Source organism: Oncorhynchus mykiss, chromosome 10 (genome assembly GCF_057628025.1).
Source record: "Oncorhynchus mykiss isolate SJ-2025 chromosome 10, ASM5762802v1, whole genome shotgun sequence".
NCBI lineage: Eukaryota > Metazoa > Chordata > Actinopteri > Salmoniformes > Salmonidae > Oncorhynchus > Oncorhynchus mykiss.
The window spans coordinates 87,660,506-87,687,638 of record NC_143031.1 but is presented as its reverse complement, the minus strand read 5'-3'; the positions used below and the strand labels follow the sequence as shown (position 1 = coordinate 87,687,638).

The 27,133-nt window shown below is 49.5% G+C and overlaps 1 protein-coding gene across 4 annotated transcripts in view; it reads right to left on the bottom strand.

The window, feature by feature from the left end:
- Positions 1–7,853: 7,853 nt before the first annotated feature.
- Positions 7,854–27,133, bottom strand: part of fam184b (family with sequence similarity 184 member B) — a 42,003-nt gene continuing 22,723 nt past the window's right edge. For 2 of the 4 annotated variants that reach the window (XR_016484063.1, XR_016484064.1), the window contains exons 10-12: positions 23,773–23,890; positions 22,019–22,135; positions 21,252–21,299 (exon numbers count right to left, since the gene is read on the bottom strand). Coding sequence is in view for 2 of the 4 variants with exons in the window: in XM_090188709.1 (XP_090044835.1) it covers positions 8,018–8,111; positions 8,317–8,690; positions 11,172–11,279; positions 13,252–13,369; positions 15,130–15,585; positions 15,768–15,865; positions 16,117–16,247; positions 21,176–21,299; positions 22,019–22,135; positions 23,773–23,890 (1,738 nt within the window). In the remaining 2 variants the exon portion in view is untranslated. Of the gene's footprint in view, positions 8,112–8,316; positions 8,691–11,171; positions 11,280–13,251; positions 13,370–15,129; positions 15,586–15,767; positions 15,866–16,116; positions 16,248–21,023; positions 21,300–22,018; positions 22,136–23,772; positions 23,891–27,133 lie in introns of those variants that run through there. The other 2 variants (XM_090188709.1, XM_090188708.1) reach the window with 2 other exon arrangements.

Genomic DNA, 27,133 nt, shown 5'->3' with positions numbered 1-27,133 from the left:
TCACAACATGGTAGCAACACATGACAACACAGCATGACAACATGGTAGCATCACAACATGGTAGCAACACAGCATGACAACAACATGGTAGCAACACAGCATGGTAGTAACACATGACAACAACATGGTAGCAACACAGCATGGTAGTAACACATGACAACAACATGGTAGCATCACAACATGGTAGAAACACATGACAACACAGCATGGTAGCGTAACAACACAACATGGTAGCATGACAACATGACGACAACAACATGGTAGAAACACAACATGACAACACAGCATGGCAGCAACACAACATGACAACAACATGGTAGCAACACATGACAACAACATGGTAACAACACATGACAACAACATGGTAGCAATACAACATGACAACACAGCATGGTAGCAACACAACATGACAACACAGCATGGTAGCAACACAACATGACAACACAGCATGGTAGCAACACAACATGACAACAACATGGTAACAACACATGACAACAACATGGTAGCAACACAACATGACAACAACATGGTAGCATGACAACGTGGTAGCAACACAGCATGACAACATGGTAGCAAAACATGACAACAACATGGTAGCAACACAACATGACAACAACATGGTAGCAACAACAGGACAACAACATGGTAGCAACACAACATGACAACAACATGGTAGCAACAACAGGACAACAACATGGTAGCAATGTGACAATAACATGGTAGCAACACAACATGAAAACATGGTAACAACACAACATGACAACAACATGGTAGCAATGTGACAACAACATGGTAGCAACAACAGGACAATAACATGGTAGCAATGACATCATGGTAGCAACACATGACAACAACATGGTAGCAATGTGACAGCAACATGGTAGCAACAACAGGACAACAACATGGTAGCAACAACAGGACAACAACATGGTAGCAATGTGACAACAACATGGTAGCAACACAACATGACAACAACATGGTAGCAACACAACATGGTAGCAGAACAAACCATGGTACAAACATTATTGGGCCCAGACAACAGCACAAAGGGTAAGAAGGTAGAGACAACAACACATCACACAAAGCAGCCACAACTGTCAGTAAGAGTGTCCATGATTGAGTCTTTGAATGAAGAGATGGAGATAAAACTGTCCAGTTTGAGTGTTTGTTGCAGCTCGTTCCAGCTGCAGCGAACTGAAAAGAGGAGCGACCCAGAGATGTGTGTGCTTTCGGGACCTTTAACAGAATGTGACTGGCAGAACGGGTGTTGCATGTGGAGGATGAGGGCTGCAGTAGATATCTCAGATAGGGGGGAGTGAACAGGTGTTGTATGTGGAGGATGAGGGCTGCAGTAGATATCTCAGATAGGGGGGAGTGAACAGGTGTTGTATGTGGAGGATGAGGGCTGCAGTAGATATCTCAGATAGGGGGGAGTGAACAGGTGTTGTATGTGGAGGATGAGGGCTGCAGTAGATATCTCAGATAGGGGGGAGTGAACAGGTGTTGTATGTGGAGGATGAGGGCTGCAGTAGATATCTCAGATAGGGGGGAGTGAACAGGTGTTGTATGTGGAGGATGAGGGCTGCAGTAGATATCTCAGATAGGGGTGTGTGAGGCCTAAGAGGGTTTTATAAATAAGCATCAACCAGTGGGTCTTGCAACGGGTATACAGAGATGACCAGTTTTCAGAGGAGTATATAATTGTCCCTAGAATTTCTAAACAAACAGCTGGAGGCAGGGCTTTCTCCTATAGAGCTCCATTTTTATGAAACGGTCTGCCTACCCATGTCAGAGATGCAGACTCGGTCTCGACCTTTAAGTCTTTACTGAAGACTCATCTCTTCAGTGGGTCATATGATTGAGTGTAGTCTGAAGACTCATCTCTTCAGTGGGTCATATGATTGAGTGTAGTCTGAAGACTCATCTCTTCATTAGGTCATATGATTGGGTGTAGTCTGAAGACTCATCTCTTCAGTGGGTCATATGATTGAGTGTAGTCTGAAGACTCATCTCTTCAGTGGGTCATATGATTGAGTGTAGTCTGAAGACTCATCTCTTCAGTGGGTCATATGATTGAGTGTAGTCTGAAGACTCATCTCTTCAGTGGGTCATATGATTGAGTGTAGTCTGGCCCAGGAGTGTGAAGGTGAACGGAAAGGCTCTGGAGCAACGAACCGCCCTTGCTGTCTCTGCCTGGCCGGTTCCCCTCTTTCCACTGAGATTCTCTGCCTCTAACCCCATTACAGGGGCTGAGTCACTGGCTTATTGGGGCTCTCTCATACCGTCCCTGGGAGGGGTGTGTCACTTGAGTGGGTTGAGTCACTGATGTGATCTTCCTGTCTTGGTTGGCGCCCCCCCCTTGGGTTGTGCCGTGGCGGAGATCTTTGTGGGCTATACTCGGCCCTCTCACCTGGCTAACTCATTCATCCTGGTTCGGGAAACAGCCCCCCCTACAGTATCTGAACAACAGTCACCTGGTTCGGGAAACAGCCCCCCCTACAGTATCTGAACAACAGTCACCTGGTTTCGGGAAACAGCCCCCCCTACAGTATCTGAACAACAGTCACCTGGTTCGGGAAACAGCCCCCCTCCAGTATCTGACCAACAGTCACCTGGTTCGGGAAACAGCCCCTCCTACAGTATCTGAACAACAGTCACCTGGTTCGGGAAACAGCCCCCCCTACAGTAGCTGAACAACAGTCACCTGGTTCGGGAAACAGCCCCCCCTACAGTATCTGAACAGCAGTCACCTGGTTCGGGAAACAGCCCCCCCTACAGTATCTGAACAGCAGTCACCTGGTTCGGGAAACAGCCCCCCCTACAGTATCTGAACAACAGTCACCTGGTTCGGGAAACAGCCCCCCTCCAGTATCTGAACAACAGTCACCTGGTTCGGGAAACAGCCCCCCTCCAGTATCTGAACAACAGTCACCTGGTTCGGGAAACAGCCCCCCTCCAGTATCTGAACAACAGTCACCTGGTTCGGGAAACAGCCCCCCCTACAGTATCTGAACAACAGTCACCTGGTTCGGGAAACAGCCCCCCTACAGTATCTGAACAACAGTCACCTGGTTCGGGAAACAGCCCCCCCTACAGTATCTGAACAACAGTCACCTGGTTCGGGAAACAGCCCCCCCTACAGTATCTGAACAACAGTCACCTGGTTTCGGGAAACAGCCCCCCCTACAGTATCTGAACAACAGTCACCTGGTTCGGGAAACAGCCCCCCTCCAGTATCTGACCAACAGTCACCTGGTTCGGGAAACAGCCCCTCCTACAGTATCTGAACAACAGTCACCTGGTTCGGGAAACAGCCCCCCCTACAGTAGCTGAACAACAGTCACCTGGTTCGGGAAACAGCCCCCCCTACAGTATCTGAACAGCAGTCACCTGGTTCGGGAAACAGCCCCCCCTACAGTATCTGAACAGCAGTCACCTGGTTCGGGAAACAGCCCCCCCTACAGTATCTGAACAACAGTCACCTGGTTCGGGAAACAGCCCCCCCTCCAGTATCTGAACAACAGTCACCTGGTTCGGGAAACAGCCCCCCTCCAGTATCTGAACAACAGTCACCTGGTTCGGGAAACAGCCCCCCTCCAGTATCTGAACAACAGTCACCTGGTTCGGGAAACAGCCCCCCCTACAGTATCTGAACAACAGTCACCTGGTTCGGGAAACAGCCCCCCCTACAGTATCTGAACAACAGTCACCTGGTTCGGGAAACAGCCCCCCTCCAGTATCTGAACAACAGTCACCTGGTTCGGGAAACAGCCCCTCCTACAGTATCTGAACAACAGTCACCTGGTTCGGGAAACAGCCCCCCTACAGTATCTGAACAACAGTCACCTGGTTCGGGAAACAGCCCCCCCTACAGTAGCTGAACAACAGTCACCTGGTTCGGGAAACAGCCCCCCCTACAGTATCTGAACAGCAGTCACCTGGTTCGGGAAACAGCCCCCCCTACAGTATCTGAACAGCAGTCACCTGGTTCGGGAAACAGCCCCCCCTACAGTATCTGAACAACAGTCACCTGGTTCGGGAAACAGCCCCCCTCCAGTATCTGAACAACAGTCACCTGGTTCGGGAAACAGCCCCCCTCCAGTATCTGAACAACAGTCACCTGGTTCGGGAAACATCCCCCCCTCCAGTATCTGAACAACAGTCACCTGGTTCGGGAAACAGCCCCCCTCCAGTATCTGAACAACAGTCACCTGGTTCGGGAAACAGCCCCCCTCCAGTATCTGAACAACAGTCACCTGGTTCGGGAAACAGCCCCCCTCCAGTATCTGAACAACAGTCACCTGGTTCGGGAAACAGCCCCCCCTACAGTATCTGAACAACAGTCACCTGGTTCGGGAAACAGCCCCCCCTACAGTATCTGAACAACAGTCACCTGGTTCGGGAAACAGCCCCCCCTACAGTATCTGAACAACAGTCACCTGGTTCGGGAAAAAGCCCCCCCTCCAGTATCTGAACAACAGTCACCTGGTTCGGGAAACAGCCCCCCCTACAGTATCTGAACAACAGTCACCTGGTTTGGGAAACAGCCCCCCCAACAGTATCTGAACAGCAGTCACCTGGTTCGGGAAACAGCCCCCCCTACAGTATCTGAACAACAGTCACCTGGTTCGGGAAACAGCCCCCCCTACAGTATCTGAACAACAGTCACCTGGTTCGGGAAACAGCCCCCCCTACAGTATCTGAACAACAGTCACCTGGTTCGGGAAACAGCCCCCCCTACAGTAGCTGAACAACAGTCACCTGGTTCGGGAAACAGCCCCCCTACAGTATCTGAACAACAGTCACCTGGTTCGGGAAACAGCCCCCCCTACAGTAGCTGAACAACAGTCACCTGGTTCGGGAAACAGCCCCCCTACAGTATCTGAACAACAGTCACCTGGTTCGGGAAACAGCCCCCCTCCAGTATCTGAACAACAGTCACCTGGTTCGGGAAACAGCCCCTCCTACAGTATCTGAACAACAGTCACCTGGTTCGGGAAACAGCCCCCTTACAGTATCTGAACAACAGTCACCTGGTTCGGGAAACAGCCCCCCCTACAGTAGCTGAACCACAGTCACCTGGTTCGGGAAACAGCCCCCCCTACAGTATCTGAACAGCAGTCACCTGGTTCGGGAAACAGCCCCCCCTACAGTATCTGAACAGCAGTCACCTGGTTCGGGAAACAGCCCCCCCTACAGTATCTGAACAACAGTCACCTGGTTCGGGAAACAGCCCCCCCTCCAGTATCTGAACAACAGTCACCTGGTTCGGGAAACAGCCCCCCTCCAGTATCTGAACAACAGTCACCTGGTTCGGGAAACATCCCCCCCTCCAGTATGTGAACAACAGTCACCTGGTTCGGGAAACAGCCCCCCCTCCAGTATCTGAACAACAGTCACCTGGTTCGGGAAACAGCCCCCCTACAGTATCTGAACAACAGTCACCTGGTTCGGGAAACAGCCCCCCCTACAGTATCTGAACAGCAGTCACCTGGTTCGGGAAACAGCCCCCCCTACAGTATCTGAACAACAGTCACCTGGTTCGGGAAACAGCCCCCCCTACAGTATCTGAACAGCAGTCACCTGGATCGGGAAACAGCCCCCCCTCCAGTATCTGAACAACAGTCACCTGGTTCGGGAAACAGCCCCCCCTACAGTATCTGAACAGCAGTCACCTGGTTCGGGAAACAGCCCCCCCTACAGTATCTGAACAACAGTCACCTGGTTCGGGAAACAGCCCCCCCTACAGTATCTGAACAACAGTCACCTGGTTCGGGAAACAGCCCCCCCTACAGTAGCTGAACAACAGTCACCTGGTTCGGGAAACAGCCCCCCTACAGTATCTGAACAACAGTCACCTGGTTCGGGAAACAGCCCCCCCTACAGTAGCTGAACAACAGTCACCTGGTTCGGGAAACAGCCCCCCTACAGTATCTGAACAACAGTCACCTGGTTCGGGAAACAGCCCCCCCTACAGTATCTGAACAACAGTCACCTGGTTCGGGAAACAGCCCCCCCTCCAGTATCTGAACAACAGTCACCTGGTTCGGGAAACAGCCCCCCTCCAGTATCTGAACAACAGTCACCTGGTTCGGGAAACATCCCCCCCTCCAGTATCTGAACAACAGTCACCTGGTTCGGGAAACAGCCCCCCCTACAGTATCTGAACAACAGTCACCTGGTTCGGGAAACAGCCCCCCCTACAGTATCTGAACAAAAGTCACCTGGTTTGGGAAACAGCCCCCCCTACAGTATCTGAACAGCAGTCACCTGGTTCGGGAAACAGCCCCCCCTACAGTATCTGAACAAAAGTCACCTGGTTCGGGAAACAGCCCCCCCTCCAGTATCTGAACAACAGTCACCTGGTTCGGGAAACAGCCCCCCCTCCAGTATCTGACAAACAGTCACCTGGTTCGGGAAACATCCCCCCCTCCAGTATCTGAACAACAGTCACCTGGTTCGGGAAACAGCCCCCCCTACAGTATCTGAACAACAGTCACCTGGTTCGGGAAACAGCCCCCCCTACAGTATCTGAACAACAGTCACCTGGTTTGGGAAACAGCCCCCCCTACAGTATCTGAACAGCAGTCACCTGGTTCGGGAAACAGCCCCCCCTACAGTATCTGAACAAAAGTCACCTGGTTCGGGAAACAGCCCCCCCTACAGTATCTGAACAGCAGTCACCTGGTTCGGGAAACAGCCCCCCCTACAGTATCTGAACAGCAGTCACCTGGTTCGGGAAACAGCCCCCCCTCCAGTATCTGAACAACAGTCACCTGGTTCGGGAAACAGCCCCCCCTACAGTATCTGAACAGCAGTCACCTGGTTCGGGAAACAGCCCCCCCTACAGTATCTGAACAACAGTCACCTGGTTCGGGAAACAGCCCCCCCTACAGTATCTGAACAACAGTCACCTGGTTCGGGAAACAGCCCCCCCTACAGTAGCTGAACAACAGTCACCTGGTTCGGGAAACAGCCCCCCTACAGTATCTGAACAACAGTCACCTGGTTCGGGAAACAGCCCCCCCTACAGTAGCTGAACAACAGTCACCTGGTTCGGGAAACAGCCCCCCTACAGTATCTGAACAACAGTCACCTGGTTCGGGGAACAGCCCCCCTACAGTATCTGAACAACAGTCACCTGGTTCGGGAAACAGCCCCCCCTACAGTATCTGAACAACAGTCACCTGGTTCGGGAAACAGCCCCCCCTACAGTATCTGAACAACAGTCACCTGGTTCGGGAAACAGCCCCCCCTACAGTAGCTGAACAACAGTCATCTGGTTCGGGAAACAGCCTCCCCTACAGTATCTGAACAACAGTCACCTGGTTCAGGGAACAGCCCCCCTACAGTATCTGAACAACAGTCACCTGGTTCGGGAAACAGCCCCCCCTACAGTATCTGAACAACAGTCACCTGGTTCGGGAAACAGCCCCCCTACAGTATCTGAACAACAGTCACCTGGTTCGGGGAACAGCCCCCCCTACAGTATCTGAACAACAGTCACCTGGTTCGGGAAACAGCCCCCCCTACAGTAGCTGAACAACAGTCACCTGGTTCGGGAAACAGCCCCCCCTACAGTATCTGAACAACAGTCACGTGGTTCGGGAAACAGCCCCCCTACAGTATCTGAACAACAGTCACGTGGTTCGGGAAACAGCCCCCCCTACAGTATCTGAACAACAGTCACGTGGTTCGGGAAACAGCCCCCCTACAGTATCTGAACAACAGTCACGTGGTTCGGGAAACAGCACCCCTACAGTATCTGAACAACAGTCACCTGGTTCGGGAAACAGCCCCCCCTACAGTATCTGAAGCTGATACAACAACAAACCAAAGACAGCAGATTAAATATAAATAAAATACTTTATTCCATATTATAGATTATAATACAGTACATTTGCATTGAACAAGCATAGTTTTGGTCTGTCAGGTGTTTGTTTAAATCTGAGTGTGTTGTACAGGTGTGTAGAGGTCACCTGTGTGTGTGTGGGGTGTGTGGTGTGTGTGGGTGTGTTCAGAAGGAGAAGTACTTTGTGTACCATTCCTGCCTCTGAGGGTCCCGCCCCTCTGCCCCCTGGCCATTCCCCCTCTGCTCCAAATATGGGCTCCTGGAAACACAGGAAGCACATTTTAGACTGCTGGGGGACAGACAGACAGAGAGACAGACAGAGAGTCAGACAGACAGAAATACAGAAGGAGACAGACAACTATGGGATGATATTCTTAGACAGACAGAGAAGGACATTGGGTTTTGTGAAGGAACACAGACAGTGCTATTGGCTGTGCTGTTTCCATAGATACAGTATCTGTTACCTGGTTGACTGGCTGTTCAGGTGTGGGCGGAGCTCCTGCGAGGGTGAGGTGACGTGTCGAATCCCATGTCGAGGCTCGGGGAGGAGGGATGGACAGAGGGGGAGGGGGGTGGTGGGAGCAGGGGGGAGAGGAGTGGGGTTACGAGAGAGAGGGCCGCGACCGCTGGGATCCAAACTGGGAGACCTGGGAGTACGTGGGAGGGAGGGGGAGGAACGGGGGAGAGAGGAGGAGGCGTAGGGCAGAGTTGAGGAGGGGGAGGGATGTTGGGGGAGGCAGGGGGAGGGGGTGTCGTGGGGGAGGAGGACGCTCCTCTCATAGGCGCTGAGGTTTGGAACGCTGGTGACGCGGGGCGGAGACTCGTCCACACGCTTCCTCTGAAACGTCATGACGACAACATTCATACAACACAGTGAAACACAACGTCATGACGACAACATTCATACAACACAGTGAAACACTAGTTAATCCCACCAATACAACACTAGTTAATCCCACCAATACAAAACTAGTTAATCCCACCAATACAACACTAGTTAATCCCACCAATACAACACTAGTTAATCCCACCAATACAACACTAGTTAATCCCACCAATACAACACTAGTTAATCCCACCAATACAACACAATGAAACACTAGTTAATCCCACCAATACAACACTAGTTAATCCCACCAATACAACACTAGTTAATCCCACCAATACAACACTAGTTAATCCCACCAATACAACACTAGTTAATCCCACCAATACAACACAGTGAAACACTAGTTAATCCCACCAATACAACACTAGTTAATCCCACCAATACAACACAGTGAAACACTAGTTAATCCCATCAATACAACACAGTGAAACACTAGTTAATCCCACCAATACAACACTAGTTAATCCCACCAATACAACACTAGTTAATCCTACCAATACAACACTAGTTAATCCCACCAATACAACACAGTAAAACACTAGTTAATCCCACCAATACAACACAGTAAAACACTAATTAATCCCACCAATACAACACAGTGAAACACTAGTTAATCCCACCAATACAACACTAGTTAATCCCACCAATACAACACTAGTTAATCCCACCAATACAACACTAGTTAATCCCACCAATACAACACTAGTTAATCCTACCAATACAACACTAGTTAATCCCACCAATACAACACTAGTTAATCCCACCAATACAACACTAGTTAATCCCACCAGATACAACACTAGTTAATCCCACCAATACAACACTAGTTAATCCCACCAATACAACACTAGTTAATCCTACCAATACAACACTAGTTAATCCCACCAATACAACACAGTGAAACACTAGTTAATGCCACCAATACAACACAGTTAAACACTAGTTAATCCCACCAATACAACACAATAAAACACTAGTTAATCCCACCAGATACAACACTAGTTAATCCCATCAATACAACACAGTAAACACTAATTAATCCCAACCAATAAACACAGTAAAACACTAGTTAATCCCATCAATACAACACAGTGAAACACTAGCTAATCCCACCAATACAACACAGTGAAACACTAGTTAATCCCACCAATACAACACTAGTTAATCCTACCAATACAACACTAGTTAATCCCACCAATACAACACAATAAAACACTAGTTAATCCCACCAATACAACACAGTAAAACACTAATTAATCCCACCAATACAACACAGTGAAACACTAGTTAATCCCACCAATACAACACTAGTTAATCCCACCAATACAACACTAGTTAATCCCACCAATACAACACTAGTTAATCCCACCAGATACAACACTAGTTAATCCCACCAGATACAAAACTAGTTAATCCCACCAATACAACACTAGTTAATCCCACCAATACAACACTAGTTAATCCTACCAATACAACACTAGTTAATCCCACCAATACAACACAGTAAAACACTAGTTAATCCCACCAATACAACACTAGTTAATCCCACCAATACAACACTAGTTAATCCCACCAATACAACACTAGTTCATCCCACCAATACAACACTAGTTAATCCCACCAATACAACACTAGTTAATCCCACCAATACAACACTAGTTAATCCCACCAATACAACACTAGTTAATCCTACCAATACAACACTAGTTAATCCCACCAATACAACACAGTAAAACACTAGTTAATCCCACCAATACAACACGGTAAAACACTAGTTAATGCCACCAATACAACACAGTTAAACACTAGTTAATCCCACCAATACAACACAGTAAAACACTAGTTAATGCCACCAATACAACACAGTTAAACACTAGTTAATCCCACCAATACAACACAATAAAACACTAGTTAATCCCACCAGATACAACACTAGTTAATCCCACCAATACAACACAGTAAAACACTAGTTAATCCCACCAGATACAACACTAGTTAACCTCACCAATACAACACTAGTTAATCCCACCAATACAACACAGTAAAACCCTAGTTAATCCCACCAATACAACACTAGTTAATCCCACCAATAGTACACAGTTAAACACTAGTTAATCCCACCAATACAACACTAGTTAATCCCACCAATACAACACTAGTTAATCCCACCAATACAACACTAGTTAATCCCACCAATACAACACTAGTTAATCCCACCAATACAACGCTAGTTAATCCCACCAATACAACACAGTAAAACACTAATTAATCCCACCAATACAACACTAGTTAATCCCACCAATACAACACAGTGAAACACTAGTTAATCCCACCAATACAACACTAGTTAATCCCACCAATACAACACTAGTTAATCCCACCAATACAACACAGTGAAACACAAAGACAACAGAGGAGTGTGTGTGTCACCCTCATAGTTGGTGTAACGATCCCGGGGTGTGGCCTGTTGTCATGGAGCCTGAGGGTTCCGTTGTCCCCGGCAACCGGAGGATGAAGCTGCAGCTGATGTCGTTCCTCCTGGAGAAACAATGAGACATCAGGTGTGTGTGGTAGGAGTAGGGTTGGAGTGGGGGGTAGGAGTGGGGTAGGTGGGGGGTAGCTGTGGGGTAGGAGTGGGGTAGGTGTGTGGGGTAGGAGTGAGGTAGGAGTGGGGGGTTGCTGTGTGTGGGGTAGGAGTGGGGTAGGAGTGTGGGGTAGCTGTTTGTGGGGTAGGAGTGGGGGTAGGTGTGTGGGGTAGCTGTTTGTGGGGTAGGAGTGTGGGGTAGGTGTGTGGGGTAGGAGTGGGGGGTAGCTGTTTGTGGGGTAGGAGTGGGGTTGGAGTGTGGGGTAGGTGTGGAGGGGTTAGGTGTGTGTGGGGTAGGAGTGGGGTAGGTGTGTGGGGTAGGACTGGGGTAGGAGTGGGGGGTAGCTGTGTGTGGGGTAGGAGTGGGGGGTAGCTGTGTGTGGGGGGTAGGTGTGGGGTAGGTGTGTGGGGTAGTGGGGTAGGTGTGTGGGGTAGGAGTGGGGTAGGGTGGGGGGTAGCAGTGTTTGGGGTAGGAGTGGGGGGTAGCTGTGTGTGGGGGTAGGTGTGGGGTAGATGTGTGGGGTAGTGGGGTAGGAGTGTGGGGTAGGTGTGTGTTAGGTGTGTGGGGTAAGAGTGTGGGGGTAGGTGTGTGTAGGGTAGGAGTGGGGTATAGATGTGTGGGGTAGGTGTGTATGGGGTAGAAGTGGGGTAGGTGTGTGGTGTAGGTGTGTTAGGTGTGAGTGGGGTAGGTGTGTGTGGGGTAGGTTTTTGTGGGGTAGGTGTTTGAGGGGTAGGAGGGGGTAAGTCTGTATGGGGTAGGTGTGGGGGGTAGGTGTGTGTTAGGTGTGGGGGTAGGAATGGGGTAGGTGTGGGGGGTAGGAGTGGGGTAAGAGTGTGTGGGGTAGGAGTGTGGGGTAGGTGTGTGTGGTAAATGTGTGGGGTAGAGGTGTGGGGTAGGTGTGGGGTTAGGAGTGGGGTAGGTGTGTGGGGTAGGTAGGGGGTATGTGTGTGGGGGTAGGAGTGGGGTAGGTGTGTGTGGGGTAGGTGAGTGTAGGGTAGGTGTGTGTAGGGTAGGTGTGTGGTGTAGGTTTGTGTGTGGTAGATGTGTGTGGGGTAGGTGTAGGTAGGGTAGGTGTGTGTGGGGTAGGTGTATGAGTGAGTGAGGTAGGTGCGTGAGTGAATGTGAGGTAGGTGTGTGAGTGAGTGTGAGGTAGGTGTGTATGTGAGGTAGATGTGTGAGTGAGTGTGAGGTAGGTGGGGTAAGTGTGTGTGGTAAGTGTGTGTGTACTGGTGTGTGAGTGAGTGTGAGGTAGATGTGTGAGTGAATGTGAGGTAGGTGTGTGAGTGAGTGAGTGTGAGGTAGGTGTGTATGTGAGGTAGATGTGTGAGTGAGTGAGTGTGAGGTAGATGTGTATGTGAGTGTGAGGTAGGTGAGTGAGTGAGTGAGTGTGAGGTAGGTGTGTGAGTTAGTGTGAGGTAGATGTGTGAGTGAGTGAGTGAGGTAGGTGTGTAAGTGAGGTAGATGTGTGAGTGAGTGTGAGGTAGGTGTGTGAGTGAGTGTGAGGTAGATGTGTGGGTGAGTGTGAGGTAGGTGTGTGAGTGAGTGTGAGGTAGATGTGTGGGTGAGTGTGAGGTAGGTGGGGTAGGTGTGTGTGGTAAGTGTGTGTTGGTATGTGAGGTAGGCAGGTGTGGGGTAGGTGGGTGTGGGGGGTAGGTGTGTGTGTGTGAGTGTGGGGTAGGTGTGTGTGCGGTAGGTGTGTGAGTGAGTGTGGGGTAGGTGTGTGTGCGGTAGGTGTGTGAGTGAGTGTGGGGTAGGTGTGTGTGCGGTAGGTGTGTGAGTGAGTGTGAGGTAGGTGGGGTAGGTGTGTGTGGTAAGTGTGTGTGTGTTGGTGTGTGGGGTAGGTGTGTGTGGGGTAGGTGTGTGAGTGAGTGTGGGGTAGGTGTGTGTGCGGTAGGTGTGTGAGTGAGTGTGGGGTGTGTTCTTACCACCAGGCGTTTGATGAGCTGGTTCCTCTCAGTGAGTCTCTCCTGTAGTCTTCCCATCTGGAGATCATCACAGAGAGGAACCTCCCTCCTCCTGCACCTCTCCTCACGCTCCCGTAGCCTGGGAACACACACACGTTAACCACACCCCTCTCCTCCTCCAGCCTGGGAACACACACACATTAACCACACCCCTCTCCTCCTCCAGCCTGGGAACACACACACGTTAACCACACCCCTCTCCTCCTCCAGCCTGGGAACACACACACATTAACCACACCCCTCTCCTCCTCCAGCCTGGGAACACACACACGTTAACCACACCCCTCTCCTCCTCCAGCCTGGGAACACACACACATTAACCACACCCCTCTCCTCCTCCAGCCTGGGAACACACACACGTTAACCACACCCCTCTCCTCCTGCTGGGAACGAACACACACACATTAACCACACCCCTCTCCTCCTGCTGGGAACACACACACACACATTAACCACACTCCTCTCCTCTTGCTGGGAACGAACACACACACATTAACCACACCCCTCTCCTCCTGCTGGGAACACACACACACACATTAACCACACCCCTCTCCTCCTCCAGCCTGGGAACACACACACATTAACCACACCCCTCTCCTCCTGCTGGAACACACACACATTAACCACACCCCTCTCCTCCTGCTGGGAACGAACACACACACATTAACCACACCCCTCTCCTCCTGCTGGGAACACACACACACATTAACCCCACCCCTCTCCCCCTACAGCCTAGGAACACACATTAACCACACCCCTCTCCTACTGCTAGGAACACACATTAACCCCACCCCTCTCCCCCTACAGCCTAGGAACACACGTTAACCACACCCCTCTCCTACTGCTAGGAACACACGTTAACCACACCCCTCTCCTACTGCTAGGAACACACATTAACCACACCCCTCTCCTCCTCCAGCCTGGGAACACACACACATTAACCACACCCCTCTCCTCCTGCTGGGAACACACACACACGTTAACCCCACCCCTCTCCTCCTACAGCCTAGGAACACACATTAACCCCACCCCTCTCCTCCTACAGCCTAGGAACACACGTTAACCCCACCCCTCTCCTACTGCTGGGAACACATTAACCACACCCCTCTCCTCCTGCTGGGAACACACGTTAACCCCACCCCTCTCCTACTGCTGGGAACACGTTAACCACACCCCTCTCCTCCTGCTGGGAACACACACACACGTTAACCCCACCCCTCTCCTCCTGCTGGGAACACACGTTAACCCCACCCCTCTCCTACTGCTGGGAACACGTTAACCACACCCCTCTCCTCCTGCTGGGAACACACACACACGTTAACCCCACCCCTCTCCTCCTGCTGGGAACACACATTAACCCCACCCCTCTCCTCCTACAGCCTAGGAACACACATTAAACCCACCCCTCTCCTCCTACAGCCTAGGAACACACGTTAACCCCACCCCTCTCCTACTGCTGGGAACACATTAACCACACCCCTCTCCTCCTGCTGGGAACACACGTTAACCCCACCCCTCTCCTACTGCTGGGAACACGTTAACCACACCCCTCTCCTCCTGCTGGGAACACACACACACGTTAACCCCACCCCTCTCCTCCTGCTGGGAACACACATTAACCCCACCCCTCTCCTACTGGTGGGAACACACGTTAACCCCACCCCTCTCCTACTGCTGGGAACACACATTAACCACACCCCTCTCCTACTGCTGGGAACACGTTAACCCCACCCCTGTCCTCCTGCTGGGAACACACATTAACCACACCCCTCTCCTCCTGCTGGGAACACGTTAACCCCACCCCTGTCCTCCTGCTCCACACTCCAGTGTGTTACTCACTCTGTCTCCAGGGCCACTATGCGAGTCTGTAGCTCTGCCTGACAGCTGCTGTATTCACACACCAGACTCTGCATCGCTCTCCTGTGCTCTCTCTTCACTTCCTCTCTCCTCTCCTCCTCCTCCTCCTCCTTCCTCCTCTTCTCCTCCTCCTCCGCCTTCCTTCTCTTCTCCTCGTCCACCTTCCTCTTCTCCTCAACCTCGGCCTCTCTCCTCTTCACCTCCTCTCTCCTGTTCTCCTCCTCCGTCCTCTTCTCCTCATCCCTCCTCTTCTCCTCCATCTCTCTTCGCGCCTCCTCTTCTCTCATCTCTTCTTCTCTCTGTTCCTCCCGTTGTTTCTGAGCCTCTTCCAGTTTCTCCACCTCTTCTCTCAGTCTGTCCACCTCCACTCTCAGTCGTTGGGCTTCCTCCTCTCTCTCCTTCTGCTCTCTTTCTCTTCCCATCGCCTCCTCTCCCGACCTGGAAGAGTAGAGAGGAAGAGTAGAGAGGAAGAGTAGAGAAGAGTAGAGGAAGCGTAGCGAGGAAGAGTAGAGAGGAAGAGTAGAGAGGACAGAAAGGGGATAGTGTGTGTGTGTTGTGTGTTGTGTGTTGTGTGTTGTGTGTGTGTGTGTGTGTGTGTGTGTGTGTGTGTGTGTGTGTACCTCAGTACAGTGTTTTCCCTCTGTAGTTCCAGAACGGCACAGCGACTCTCATCCAGCTGACGCTCAAACACCTGGTACTGATTCTGCTGCTTCAAGTCCTACACACACACACACACACAGAGATAGTCAGTTCCCAATGTAATAGTGTGTGTGTTACCTGTTGCAGGGCTATCATCTCTGTGTGTGTTACCTGTTGCAGGGCCATCATCTCTGTGTGTCTGTGTGTGTGTGTGTGTGTGTTACCTATTGCAGGGCCATCAAGTGTGTGTGTGTGTGTGTGTGTTACCTGTTGCAGGGCCATCATCTCTGTGTGTGTGTGTGTGTGTGTGTGTGTGTGTGTGTGTGTTACCTGTTGCAGGGCCATCATCTCTGTGTGTGTGTGTAGTTCCGTCTGCAGGTCTTCGATGTGTTTCATGTGTCTCTGGGTCAACTGTCTACTCCACTCTGTGTACTGCTGGCTCAGCTCTGTACCCTGCTTATCTAGACACATCATCACCATCACCACCATCATCATAAGATATCACCATCATCATCACCACCATCATCATCATCACCATCATCATCATCATCGACAGACAGACAAACATAATGTAACAGGTGTAGTGTGTTACCTAGCTGTAACAGGTGCAGTGTGTTACCTAGCTGTAACAGGTGTAGTGTGTTACCTAGCTGTAACAGGTGCAGTGTGTTACCTAGCTGTAACAGGTGTAGTGTGTTACCTAGCTGTAACAGGTGTAGTGTGTGTTACCTAGCTGTAACAGGTGTAGTGTGTTACCTAGCTGTAACAGGTGCAGTGTGTGTTACCTAGCTGTAACAGGTATAGTGTGTTACCTAGCTGTAACAGGTGTAGTGTGTTACCTAGCTGTAACAGGTGCAGTGTGTGTTACCTAGCTGTAACAGGTGTAGTGTGTGTTACCTAGCTGTAACAGGTGCAGTGTGTGTTACCTAGCTGTAACAGGTGCAGTGTGTGTTACCTAGCTGTAACAGGTATAGTGTGTTACCTAGCTGTAACAGGTGTAGTGTGTTACCTAGCTGTAACAGGTGCAGTGTGTGTTACCTAGCTGTAACAGGTGTAGTGTGTGTTACCTAGCTGTAACAGGTGTAGTGTGTTACCTAGCTGTAACAGGTGCAGTGTGTGTTACCTAGCTGTAACAGGTATAGTGTGTTACCTAGCTGTAACAGGTGTAGTGTGTTACCTAGCTGTAACAGGTGTAGTGTGTTACCTAGCTGTAACAGGTGCAGTGTGTGTTACCTAGCTGTAACAGGTGCAGTGTGTGTTACCTAGCTGTAACAGGTGTAGTGTGTTACCTAGCTGTAACAGGTGCAGTGTGTTACCTAGCTGTAACAGGTGTAGTGTGTTACCTAGCTGTAACAGGTGTAGTGTGTGTTACCTAGCTGTAACAGGTGTAGTGTGTTACCTAGCTGTAACAGGTGTAGTGTGTGTTACCTAGCTGTAACAGGTATAGTGTGTTACCTAGCTGTAACAGGTGTAGTGTGTTACCTAGCTGTAACAGGTGCAGTGTGTGTTACCTAGCTGTAACAGGTGTAGTGTGTGTTACCTAGCTGTAACAGGTGTAGTGTGTTACCTAGCTGTAACAGGTGCAGTGTGTGTTACCTAGCTGTAACAGGTATAGTGTGTTACCTAGCTGTAACAGGTGTAGTGTGTTACCTAGCTGTAACAGGTGTAGTGTGTTACCTAGCTGTAACAGGTGCAGTGTGTGTTACCTAGCTGTAACAGGTGCAGTGTGTGTTACCTAGCTGTAACAGGTGCAGTGTGTGTTACCTAGCTGTAACAGGTGCAGTGTGTGTTACCTAGCTGTAACAGGTATAGTGTGTTACCTAGCTGTAACAGGTGTAGTGTGTTACCTAGCTGTAACAGGTGTAGTGTGTTACCTAGCTGTAACAGGTGCAGTGTGTGTTACCTAGCTGTAACAGGTGCAGTGTGTGTTACCTAGCTGTAACAGGTGTAGTGTGTTACCTAGCTGTAACAGGTGCAGTGTGTTACCTAGCTGTAACAGGTGTAGTGTGTTACCTAGCTGTAACAGGTGCAGTGTGTTACCTAGCTGTAACAGGTGTAGTGTGTTACCTAGCTGTAACAGGTGTAGTGTGTGTTACCTAGCTGTAACAGGTGTAGTGTGTTACCTAGCTGTAACAGGTGCAGTGTGTGTTACCTAGCTGTAACAGGTATAGTGTGTTACCTAGCTGTAACAGGTGTAGTGTGTTACCTAGCTGTAACAGGTGCAGTGTGTGTTACCTAGCTGTAACAGGTGTAGTGTGTGTTACCTAGCTGTAACAGGTGTAGTGTGTTACCTAGCTGTAACAGGTGCAGTGTGTGTTACCTAGCTGTAACAGGTATAGTGTGTTACCTAGCTGTAACAGGTGTAGTGTGTTACCTAGCTGTAACAGGTGTAGTGTGTTACCTAGCTGTAACAGGTGCAGTGTGTGTTACCTAGCTGTAACAGGTGCAGTGTGTGTTACCTAGCTGTAACAGGTGTAGTGTGTTACCTAGCTGTAACAGGTGCAGTGTGTGTTACCTAGCTGTAACAGGTATAGTGTGTTACCTAGCTGTAACAGGTGTAGTGTGTTACCTAGCTGTAACAGGTGTAGTGTGTTACCTAGCTGTAACAGGTGCAGTGTGTGTTACCTAGCTGTAACAGGTGCAGTGTGTGTTACCTAGCTGTAACAGGTGTAGTGTGTTACCTAGCTGTAACAGGTGCAGTGTGTTACCTAGCTGTAACAGGTGTAGTGTGTTACCTAGCTGTAACAGGTGCAGTGTGTTACCTAGCTGTAACAGGTGTAGTGTGTTACCTAGCTGTAACAGGTGTAGTGTGTGTTACCTAGCTGTAACAGGTGCAGTGTGTTACCTAGCTGTAACAGGTGCAGTGTGTTACCTAGCTGTAACAGGTGCAGTGTGTTACCTAGCTGTAACAGGTGCAGTGTGTTACCTAGCTGTAACAGGTGTAGTGTGTTACCTAGCTGTAACAGGTGTAGTGTGTGTTACCTAGCTGTAACAGGTGTAGTGTGTTACCTAGCTGTAACAGGTGCAGTGTGTGTTACCTAGCTGTAACAGGTGTAGTGTGTGTTACCTAGCTGTAACAGGTGCAGTGTGTGTTACCTAGCTGTAACAGGTGTAGTGTGTTACCTAGCTGTAACAGGTGCAGTGTGTTACCTAGCTGTAACAGGTGTAGTGTGTTACCTAGCTGTAACAGGTGCAGTGTGTGTTACCTAGCTGTAACAGGTATAGTGTGTTACCTAGCTGTAACAGGTGTAGTGTGTTACCTAGCTGTAACAGGTGTAGTGTGTTACCTAGCTGTAACAGGTGCAGTGTGTGTTACCTAGCTGTAACAGGTGCAGTGTGTGTTACCTAGCTGTAACAGGTGTAGTGTGTTACCTAGCTGTAACAGGTATAGTGTGTTACCTAGCTGTAACAGGTGTAGTGTGTTACCTAGCTGTAACAGGTGCAGTGTGTTACCTAGCTGTAACAGGTGAGGTGTGTTACCTAGCTGTAACAGGTGTAGTGTGTTACCTAGCTGTAACAGGTGTAGTATGTTACCTAGCTGTAACAGGTGTAGTGTGTGTGTTACCTAGCTGTAACAGGTGAGGTGTGTTACCTAGCTGTAACAGGTCTAGTGTGTGTGTTACCTAGCTGTAACAGGTGCAGTGTGTGTTACCTAGCTGTAACAGGTGTAGTGTGTTACCTAGCTGTAACAGGTGTAGTGTGTTACCTAGCTGTAACAGGTGTAGTGTGTTACCTAGCTGTAACAGGTGTAGTGTGTGTGTTACCTAGCTGTAACAGGTGCAGTGTGTTACCTAGCTGTAACAGGTGCAGTGTGTTACCTAGCTGTAACAGGTGCAGTGTGTGTTACCTAGCTGTAACAGGTGTAGTGTGTTACCTAGCTGTAACAGGTGCAGTGTGTTACCTAGCTGTAACAGGTGTAGTGTGTTACCTAGCTGTAACAGGTGTAGTGTGTGTTACCTAGCTGTAACAGGTGCAGTGTGTTACCTAGCTGTAACAGGTGCAGTGTGTTACCTAGCTGTAACAGGTGTAGTGTGTTACCTAGCTGTAACAGGTGCAGTGTGTTACCTAGCTGTAACAGGTGTAGTGTGTTACCTAGCTGTAACAGGTGTAGTGTGTGTTACCTAGCTGTAACAGGTGTAGTGTGTTACCTAGCTGTAACAGGTGCAGTGTGTGTTACCTAGCTGTAACAGGTATAGTGTGTTACCTAGCTGTAACAGGTGTAGTGTGTTACCTAGCTGTAACAGGTGCAGTGTGTGTTACCTAGCTGTAACAGGTGTAGTGTGTGTTACCTAGCTGTAACAGGTGCAGTGTGTGTTACCTAGCTGTAACAGGTGTAGTGTGTTACCTAGCTGTAACAGGTGCAGTGTGTTACCTAGCTGTAACAGGTGTAGTGTGTTACCTAGCTGTAACAGGTGCAGTGTGTGTTACCTAGCTGTAACAGGTATAGTGTGTTACCTAGCTGTAACAGGTGTAGTGTGTTACCTAGCTGTAACAGGTGTAGTGTGTTACCTAGCTGTAACAGGTGCAGTGTGTGTTACCTAGCTGTAACAGGTGCAGTGTGTGTTACCTAGCTGTAACAGGTGTAGTGTGTTACCTAGCTGTAACAGGTATAGTGTGTTACCTAGCTGTAACAGGTGTAGTGTGTTACCTAGCTGTAACAGGTGCAGTGTGTTACCTAGCTGTAACAGGTGAGGTGTGTTACCTAGCTGTAACAGGTGTAGTGTGTTACCTAGCTGTAACAGGTGTAGTATGTTACCTAGCTGTAACAGGTGTAGTGTGTTACCTAGCTGTAACAGGTGAGGTGTGTTACCTAGCTGTAACAGGTCTAGTGTGTGTGTTACCTAGCTGTAACAGGTGAGGTGTGTTACCTAGCTGTAACAGGTGTAGTGTGTTACCTAGCTGTAACAGGTGTAGTGTGTTACCTAGCTGTAACAGGTGTAGTGTGTTACCTAGCTGTAACAGGTGTAGTGTGTGTGTTACCTAGCTGTAACAGGTGCAGTGTGTTACCTAGCTGTAACAGGTGCAGTGTGTTACCTAGCTGTAACAGGTGCAGTGTGTGTTACCTAGCTGTAACAGGTGTAGTGTGTGTTACCTAGCTGTAACAGGTGCAGTGTGTGTAGCCTGTTCCTCTCGGTCTGCAGTTCCTCCTGAGCTCGTCTCTCCAGAGCCTGTGTGTTACCTAGGTGTAGTGTGTGTTACCTAGCTGTAACAGGTGTAGTGTGTGTTACCTAGCTGTAACAGGTGCAGTGTGTGTAACCTGTTCCTCTCGGTCTGCAGTTCCTCCTGAGCTCGTCTCTCCAGAGCCTGTGTGTTACCTAGGTGTAGTGTGTGTTACTTAGCTGTAACAGGTGTAGTGTGTTACCTAGCTGTAACAGGTATAGTGTGTTACCTAGCTGTAACAGGTGCAGTGTGTGTAGCCTGTTCCTCTCGGTCTGCAGTTCCTCCTGCGCTCGTCTTTTCAGAGCCTGCAACGCCGCCGTGTGTCGTTCTTCAGAGTGTCTCTGTGGTTCCTCCTAAAAGAAAACAAACTATGTAACTATGTACAGTGGGGCAAAAAAGTATTTAGTCAGCCACAAATTGTGCAAGTTCTCCCACTTAAAAAGATGAGAGAGGCCTGTAATTTTCATCATAGGTACATAGCAACAGCCCCAAAACATCACTGCTCGAGAGGAGATCTGCATGGAGGAATGGGCCAAAATACCAGCAACAGTGTGTGAAAACCTTGTGAAGACTTACAGAAAATGTTTGACCTCTGTCATTGCCAACAAAGGGTATATAACAAAGTATTGAGATAAACTTTTGTTTTTGACCAAATACTTATAATCCACCATAATTTGCAAATAAATTCATTACAAATCCTACAATGTGATTTTCTGGATTTTTTTTTCTCATTTTGTCTGTCATAGTTGAAGTGTACCTATGATGAAAATTACAGGCCTCTCTCATCTTTTTAAGTGGGAGAACTTGCACAGTTGGTGACTGACTAAATACTTTTTTCCCCCACTGTATACATAGTGACTGTGTGAGTGAGTGAGTGAGTGAGTGAGTGAGTGAGTGAGTGAGTGAGTGAGTGAGTGAGTGAGTGAGTGTGTGAGTGAGTGTGTGTGTGTGTGTGTGTGTGTGAGAGTGACTATGTGTGTGAGTGAGTGAGTGTCTGTGAGTGTCTGTGAGTGTGGGTGTGTGTGTGTGTGTGTGTGTGTGTGTGTGACTGTGTGTCTGTGTGAGTGTGTACCTGCAGCTGCTCTCTCAGTCTCTGGTTCATGTCTCTGGTCTCCTGCACCTCCCTCCGCAGCCTGTCAATCTCGCTGTCGCCATGGTGACCCTCTGCTGGCCCCGCCTTCCTCTCCACCTACAACAGGAAGTTAGCTCACTCAAACAGGGCATGATTCAACTGTCTTGTTAGTTTAAGGGTTTGAATTTTTTTTAAATATATATTTCCCACCTCCTAACTGCCCCCCCCCCCCCCCCTAGACATCTCAGATCAATAGTGAGGTTAGATCAGATCCCCCCCCCCCCAGACATCTCAGATCAATAGTGAGGTTAGATCAGATCCCCCCCCAGACATCTCAGATCAATAGTGAGGTTAGAACAGACCCCTCCAGACATCTCAGATCAGTAGTGAGGTTTGATCAGATCCCCCCCAGACATCTCAGATCAATAGTGAGGTTAGATCAGATCCCCCCCCAGACATCTCAGATCAATAGTGAGTTTAGATCAGATCCCCCCCCCCCCAGACATCTCAGATCAATAGTGAGGTTAGATCAGATCCCCCCTAGACATCTCAGATCAATAGTGAGGTTAGATCAGATCCCCCCCCCCCCAGACATCTCAGATCAATAGTGAGGTTAGATCAGATCCCCCCCCCCCCAGACATCTCAGATCAATAGTGAGGTTAGATCAGATCCCCCCCCAGACATCTCAGATCAATAGTGAGGTTAGAACAGACCCCTCCAGACATCTCAGATCAGTAGTGAGGTTTGATCAGATCCCCCCCAGACATCTCAGATCAATAGTGAGGTTAGATCAGATCCCCCCCCAGACATCTCAGATCAATAGTGAGTTTAGATCAGATCCCCCCCCCCCCAGACATCTCAGATCAATAGTGAGGTTAGATCAGATCCCCCCTAGACATCTCAGATCAATAGTGAGGTTAGATCAGATCCCCCCCCCCCCAGACATCTCAGATCAATAGTGAGGTTAGATCAGATCCCCCCCCAGACATCTCAGATCAATAGTGAGGTTAGAACAGACCCCTCCAGACATCTCAGATCAGTAGTGAGGTTAGATCAGATCCCCCCCAGACATCTCAGATCAATAGTGAGGTTAGATCAGATCCCCCCCCAGACATCTCAGATCAATAGTGAGTTTAGATCAGACCCCCCCCCAGACATCTCAGATCAGTAGTGAGGTTAGAACAGACCCCCCCAGACATCTCAGATCAGTAGTGAGGTTAGATCAGACCCCCCCCCCCCCCCCCCCAGACATCTCAGATCAATAGTGAGGTTTGAACAGATCCCCCCCCCCAGACATCTCAGATCAATAGTGAGGTTTGATCAGATCCCCCCAGACATCTCAGATCAATAGTGAGGTTAGATCAGATCCCCCCAGACATCTCAGATCAATAGTGAGGTTAGATCAGAACCTCCCCTCCCCCAGACATCTCAGATCAATAGTGAGGTTTGATCAGATCCCCCCAGACATCTCAGATCAATAGTGAGGTTAGATCAGACCCCCCCAGACATCTCAGTAGATTACCTGTGATTGGTGATTGGCTAGTTGAGTAGATCATCTGTGATTGGCTAGTTGAGTAGATTACCTGTGATTGGTGATTGGCTAGTTGAGTAAATTACCTGTGATTGGTGATTGGCTGGTTGAGTAGATTACCTGTGATTGGTGATTGGCTAGTTGCGTAAATTACCTGTGATTGGTGATTGTCTAGTTGAGTTGATTACCTGTGATTGGTGATTGACTAGTTGAGTAGATTACCTGTGATTGGAGATCGGCTAGTTGAGTCTGCAGCTCCTGCTCTCTCTGGTTGCTCGTGGCAACAGCCGCATCAAGCTCCGCCTTAAGCTCCGCCCTCAGGCGCTCCTCACACTCTGACCTGGAGACACACACACACAATATGTAAAAATGTGTGACCACACTGCAGAATATAATTATGACCCCCTGGCAACAATAGTGGGTCGGCAGGTAGTCTAGTGGTTAGAGTGTAGAGGAGGCAGGTAGTCTAGTGGTTAGAGTGTAGAGGAGGTAGGTAGTCTAGTGGTTAGAGTGTAGAGGAGGCAGGTAGCCTAGTGGTTAGAGTGTAGAGGAGGCAGGTAGACTAGTGGTTAGAGTGTAGAGGAGGTAGGTAGTCTAGTGGTTAGAGTGTAGAGGAGGCAGGTAGCCTAGTGGTTAGAGTGTAGAGGAGGCAGGTAGTCTAGTGGTTAGAGTGTAGAGGAGGCAGGTAGTCTAGTGGTTAGAGTGTAGAGGAGGCAGGTAGTCTAGTGGTTAGAGTGTAGAGGAGGCAGGTAGCCTAGTGGTTAGAGTGTAGAGTAGGCAGGTAGCCTAGTGGTTAGAGTGTAAAGGAGGCAGGTAGCCTAGTGGTTAGAGTGTAGAGGATGCAGGTAGCCTAGTGGTTAGAGTGTAGAGGAGGCAGGTAGTCTAGTGGTTAGAGTGTAGAGGAGGCAGGTAGCCTAGTGGTTAGAGTGTAGAGGAGGCAGGTAGCCTTGTGGTTAGAGTGTAGAGGAGGCAGGTAGCCTAGTGGTTAGAGTGTAGAGGAGGCAGGTAGTCTAGTGATTAGAGTGTAGAGGAGGTAGGTAGTCTAGTGGTTAGAGTGTAGAGGAGGCAGGTAGTCTAGTGGTTAGAGTGTAGAGGAGGTAGGTAGTCTAGTGGTTAGAGTGTAGAGGAGGTAGGTAGTCTGGTGGTTAGAGTGTAAAGGAGGCAGGTAGCCTAGTGGTTAGAGTGTAGAGGAGGCAGGTAACTTAGTGGTTCGAGTGTAGAGGAGGCAGGTAGACTAGTGGTTAGAGGAGGCAGGTAGCCTAGTGGTTAGAGTGTAGAGGAGGCAGGTAGCCTAGTGGTTAGAGTGTAGAGGAGGCAGGTAGTCTAGTGGTTAGAGTGTAGAGGAGGCATGTAGTCTAGTGGTTAGAGTGTAGAGGAGGCAGGTAGCCTAGTGGTTAGAGTGTAGAGGAGGCAGGTAGTCTAGTGGTTAGAGTGTAGAGGAGGCAGGTAGCCTAGTGGTTAGAGTGTAGAGGAGGCAGGTAGTCTAGTGGTTAGAGTGTAGAGGAGGCAGGTAGCCTAGTGGTTAGTGTAAAGGAGGCAGGTAGTCTAGTGGTTAGAGTGTAGAGGAGGCAGGTAGCCTAGTGGTTAGAGTGTAGAGGAGGCAGGTAGACTAGTGGTTAGAGTGTAGAGGAGGTAGGTAGTCTAGTGGTTAGAGTGTAGAGGAGGCAGGTAGCCTAGTGGTTAGAGTGTAGAGGAGGCAGGTAGTCTAGTGGTTAGAGTGTAGAGGAGGCAGGTAGTCTAGTGGTTAGAGTGTAGAGGAGGCAGGTAGTCTAGTGGTTAGAGTGTAGAGGAGGCAGGTAGCCTAGTGGTTAGAGTGTAGAGTAGGCAGGTAGCCTAGTGGTTAGAGTGTAAAGGAGGCAGGTAGCCTAGTGGTTAGAGTGTAGAGGATGCAGGTAGCCTAGTGGTTAGAGTGTAGAGGAGGCAGGTAGTCTAGTGGTTAGAGTGTAGAGGAGGCAGGTAGCCTAGTGGTTAGAGTGTAGAGGAGGCAGGTAGCCTTGTGGTTAGAGTGTAGAGGAGGCAGGTAGCCTAGTGGTTAGAGTGTAGAGGAGGCAGGTAGTCTAGTGATTAGAGTGTAGAGGAGGTAGGTAGTCTAGTGGTTAGAGTGTAGAGGAGGCAGGTAGTCTAGTGGTTAGAGTGTAGAGGAGGTAGGTAGTCTAGTGGTTAGAGTGTAGAGGAGGTAGGTAGTCTAGTGGTTAGAGTGTAAAGGAGGCAGGTAGCCTAGTGGTTAGAGTGTAGAGGAGGCAGGTAACTTAGTGGTTCGAGTGTAGAGGAGGCAGGTAGACTAGTGGTTAGAGGAGGCAGGTAGCCTAGTGGTTAGAGTGTAGAGGAGGCAGGTAGCCTAGTGGTTAGAGTGTAGAGGAGGCAGGTAGTCTAGTGGTTAGAGTGTAGAGGAGGCATGTAGTCTAGTGGTTAGAGTGTAGAGGAGGCAGGTAGCCTAGTGGTTAGAGTGTAGAGGAGGCAGGTAGTCTAGTGGTTAGAGTGTAGAGGAGGCAGGTAGCCTAGTGGTTAGAGTGTAGAGGAGGCAGGTAGTCTAGTGGTTAGAGTGTAGAGGAGGCAGGTAGCCTAGTGGTTAGTGTAAAGGAGGCAGGTAGTCTAGTGGTTAGAGTGTAGAGGAGGCAGGTAGCCTAGTGGTTAGAGTGTAGAGGAGGCAGGTAGCCTAGTGGTTAGAGTGTAGAGGAGGCAGGTAGCCTAGTGGTGAGAGCGTTATGGCCAGTAATCGAAAGGTTGCTAGATCGAATCCCCTGAGCTGACAAGGTACAAATCTGTCATTCTGCCCCCTGTACAAGCCAGTTAACCCACTGTTCCTAGACCAGTTAACCCACTGTTCCTAGACCAGTTAACCCACTGTTCCTAGACCAGTTAACCCACTGTTCCTAGACCAGTTAACCCACTGTTCCTAGACCAGTTAACCCACTGTTCCTAGACCAGTTAACCCACTGTTCCTAGACCAGTTAACCCCACTGTTCCTAGACCAGTTAACCCCACTGTTCCTAGACCAGTTAACCCCACTGTTCCTAGACCAGTTAACCCACTGTTCCTAGACCAGTTAACCCACTGTTCCTAGACCAGTTAACCCACTGTTCCTAGACCAGTTAACCCTACTGTTCCTAGACCAGTTAACCCTACTGTTCCTAGACCAGTTAACCCCACTGTTCCTAGACCAGTTAACCCTACTGTTCCTAGGCCAGTTAACCCACTGTTCCTAGACCAGTTAACCCACTGTTCCTAGACCAGTTAACCCACTGTTCCTAGACCAGTTAACCCCACTGTTCCTAGACCAGTTAACCCACTGTTCCTAGGCCAGTTAACCCACTGTTCCTAGACCAGTTAACTCACTGTTCCTAGACCAGTTAACCCACTGTTCCTAGACCAGTTAACCCACTGTTCCTAGACCAGTTAACCCACTGTTCCTAGGCCAGTTAACCCACTGTTCCTAAACCCACTGTTCCTAGGCCAGTTAACCCACTGTTCCTAGACCAGTTAACCCACTGTTCCTAGGCCAGTTAACCCACTGTTCCTAGACCAGTTAACCCACTGTTCCTAGACCAGTTAACCCACTGTTCCTAGACCAGTTAACCCACTG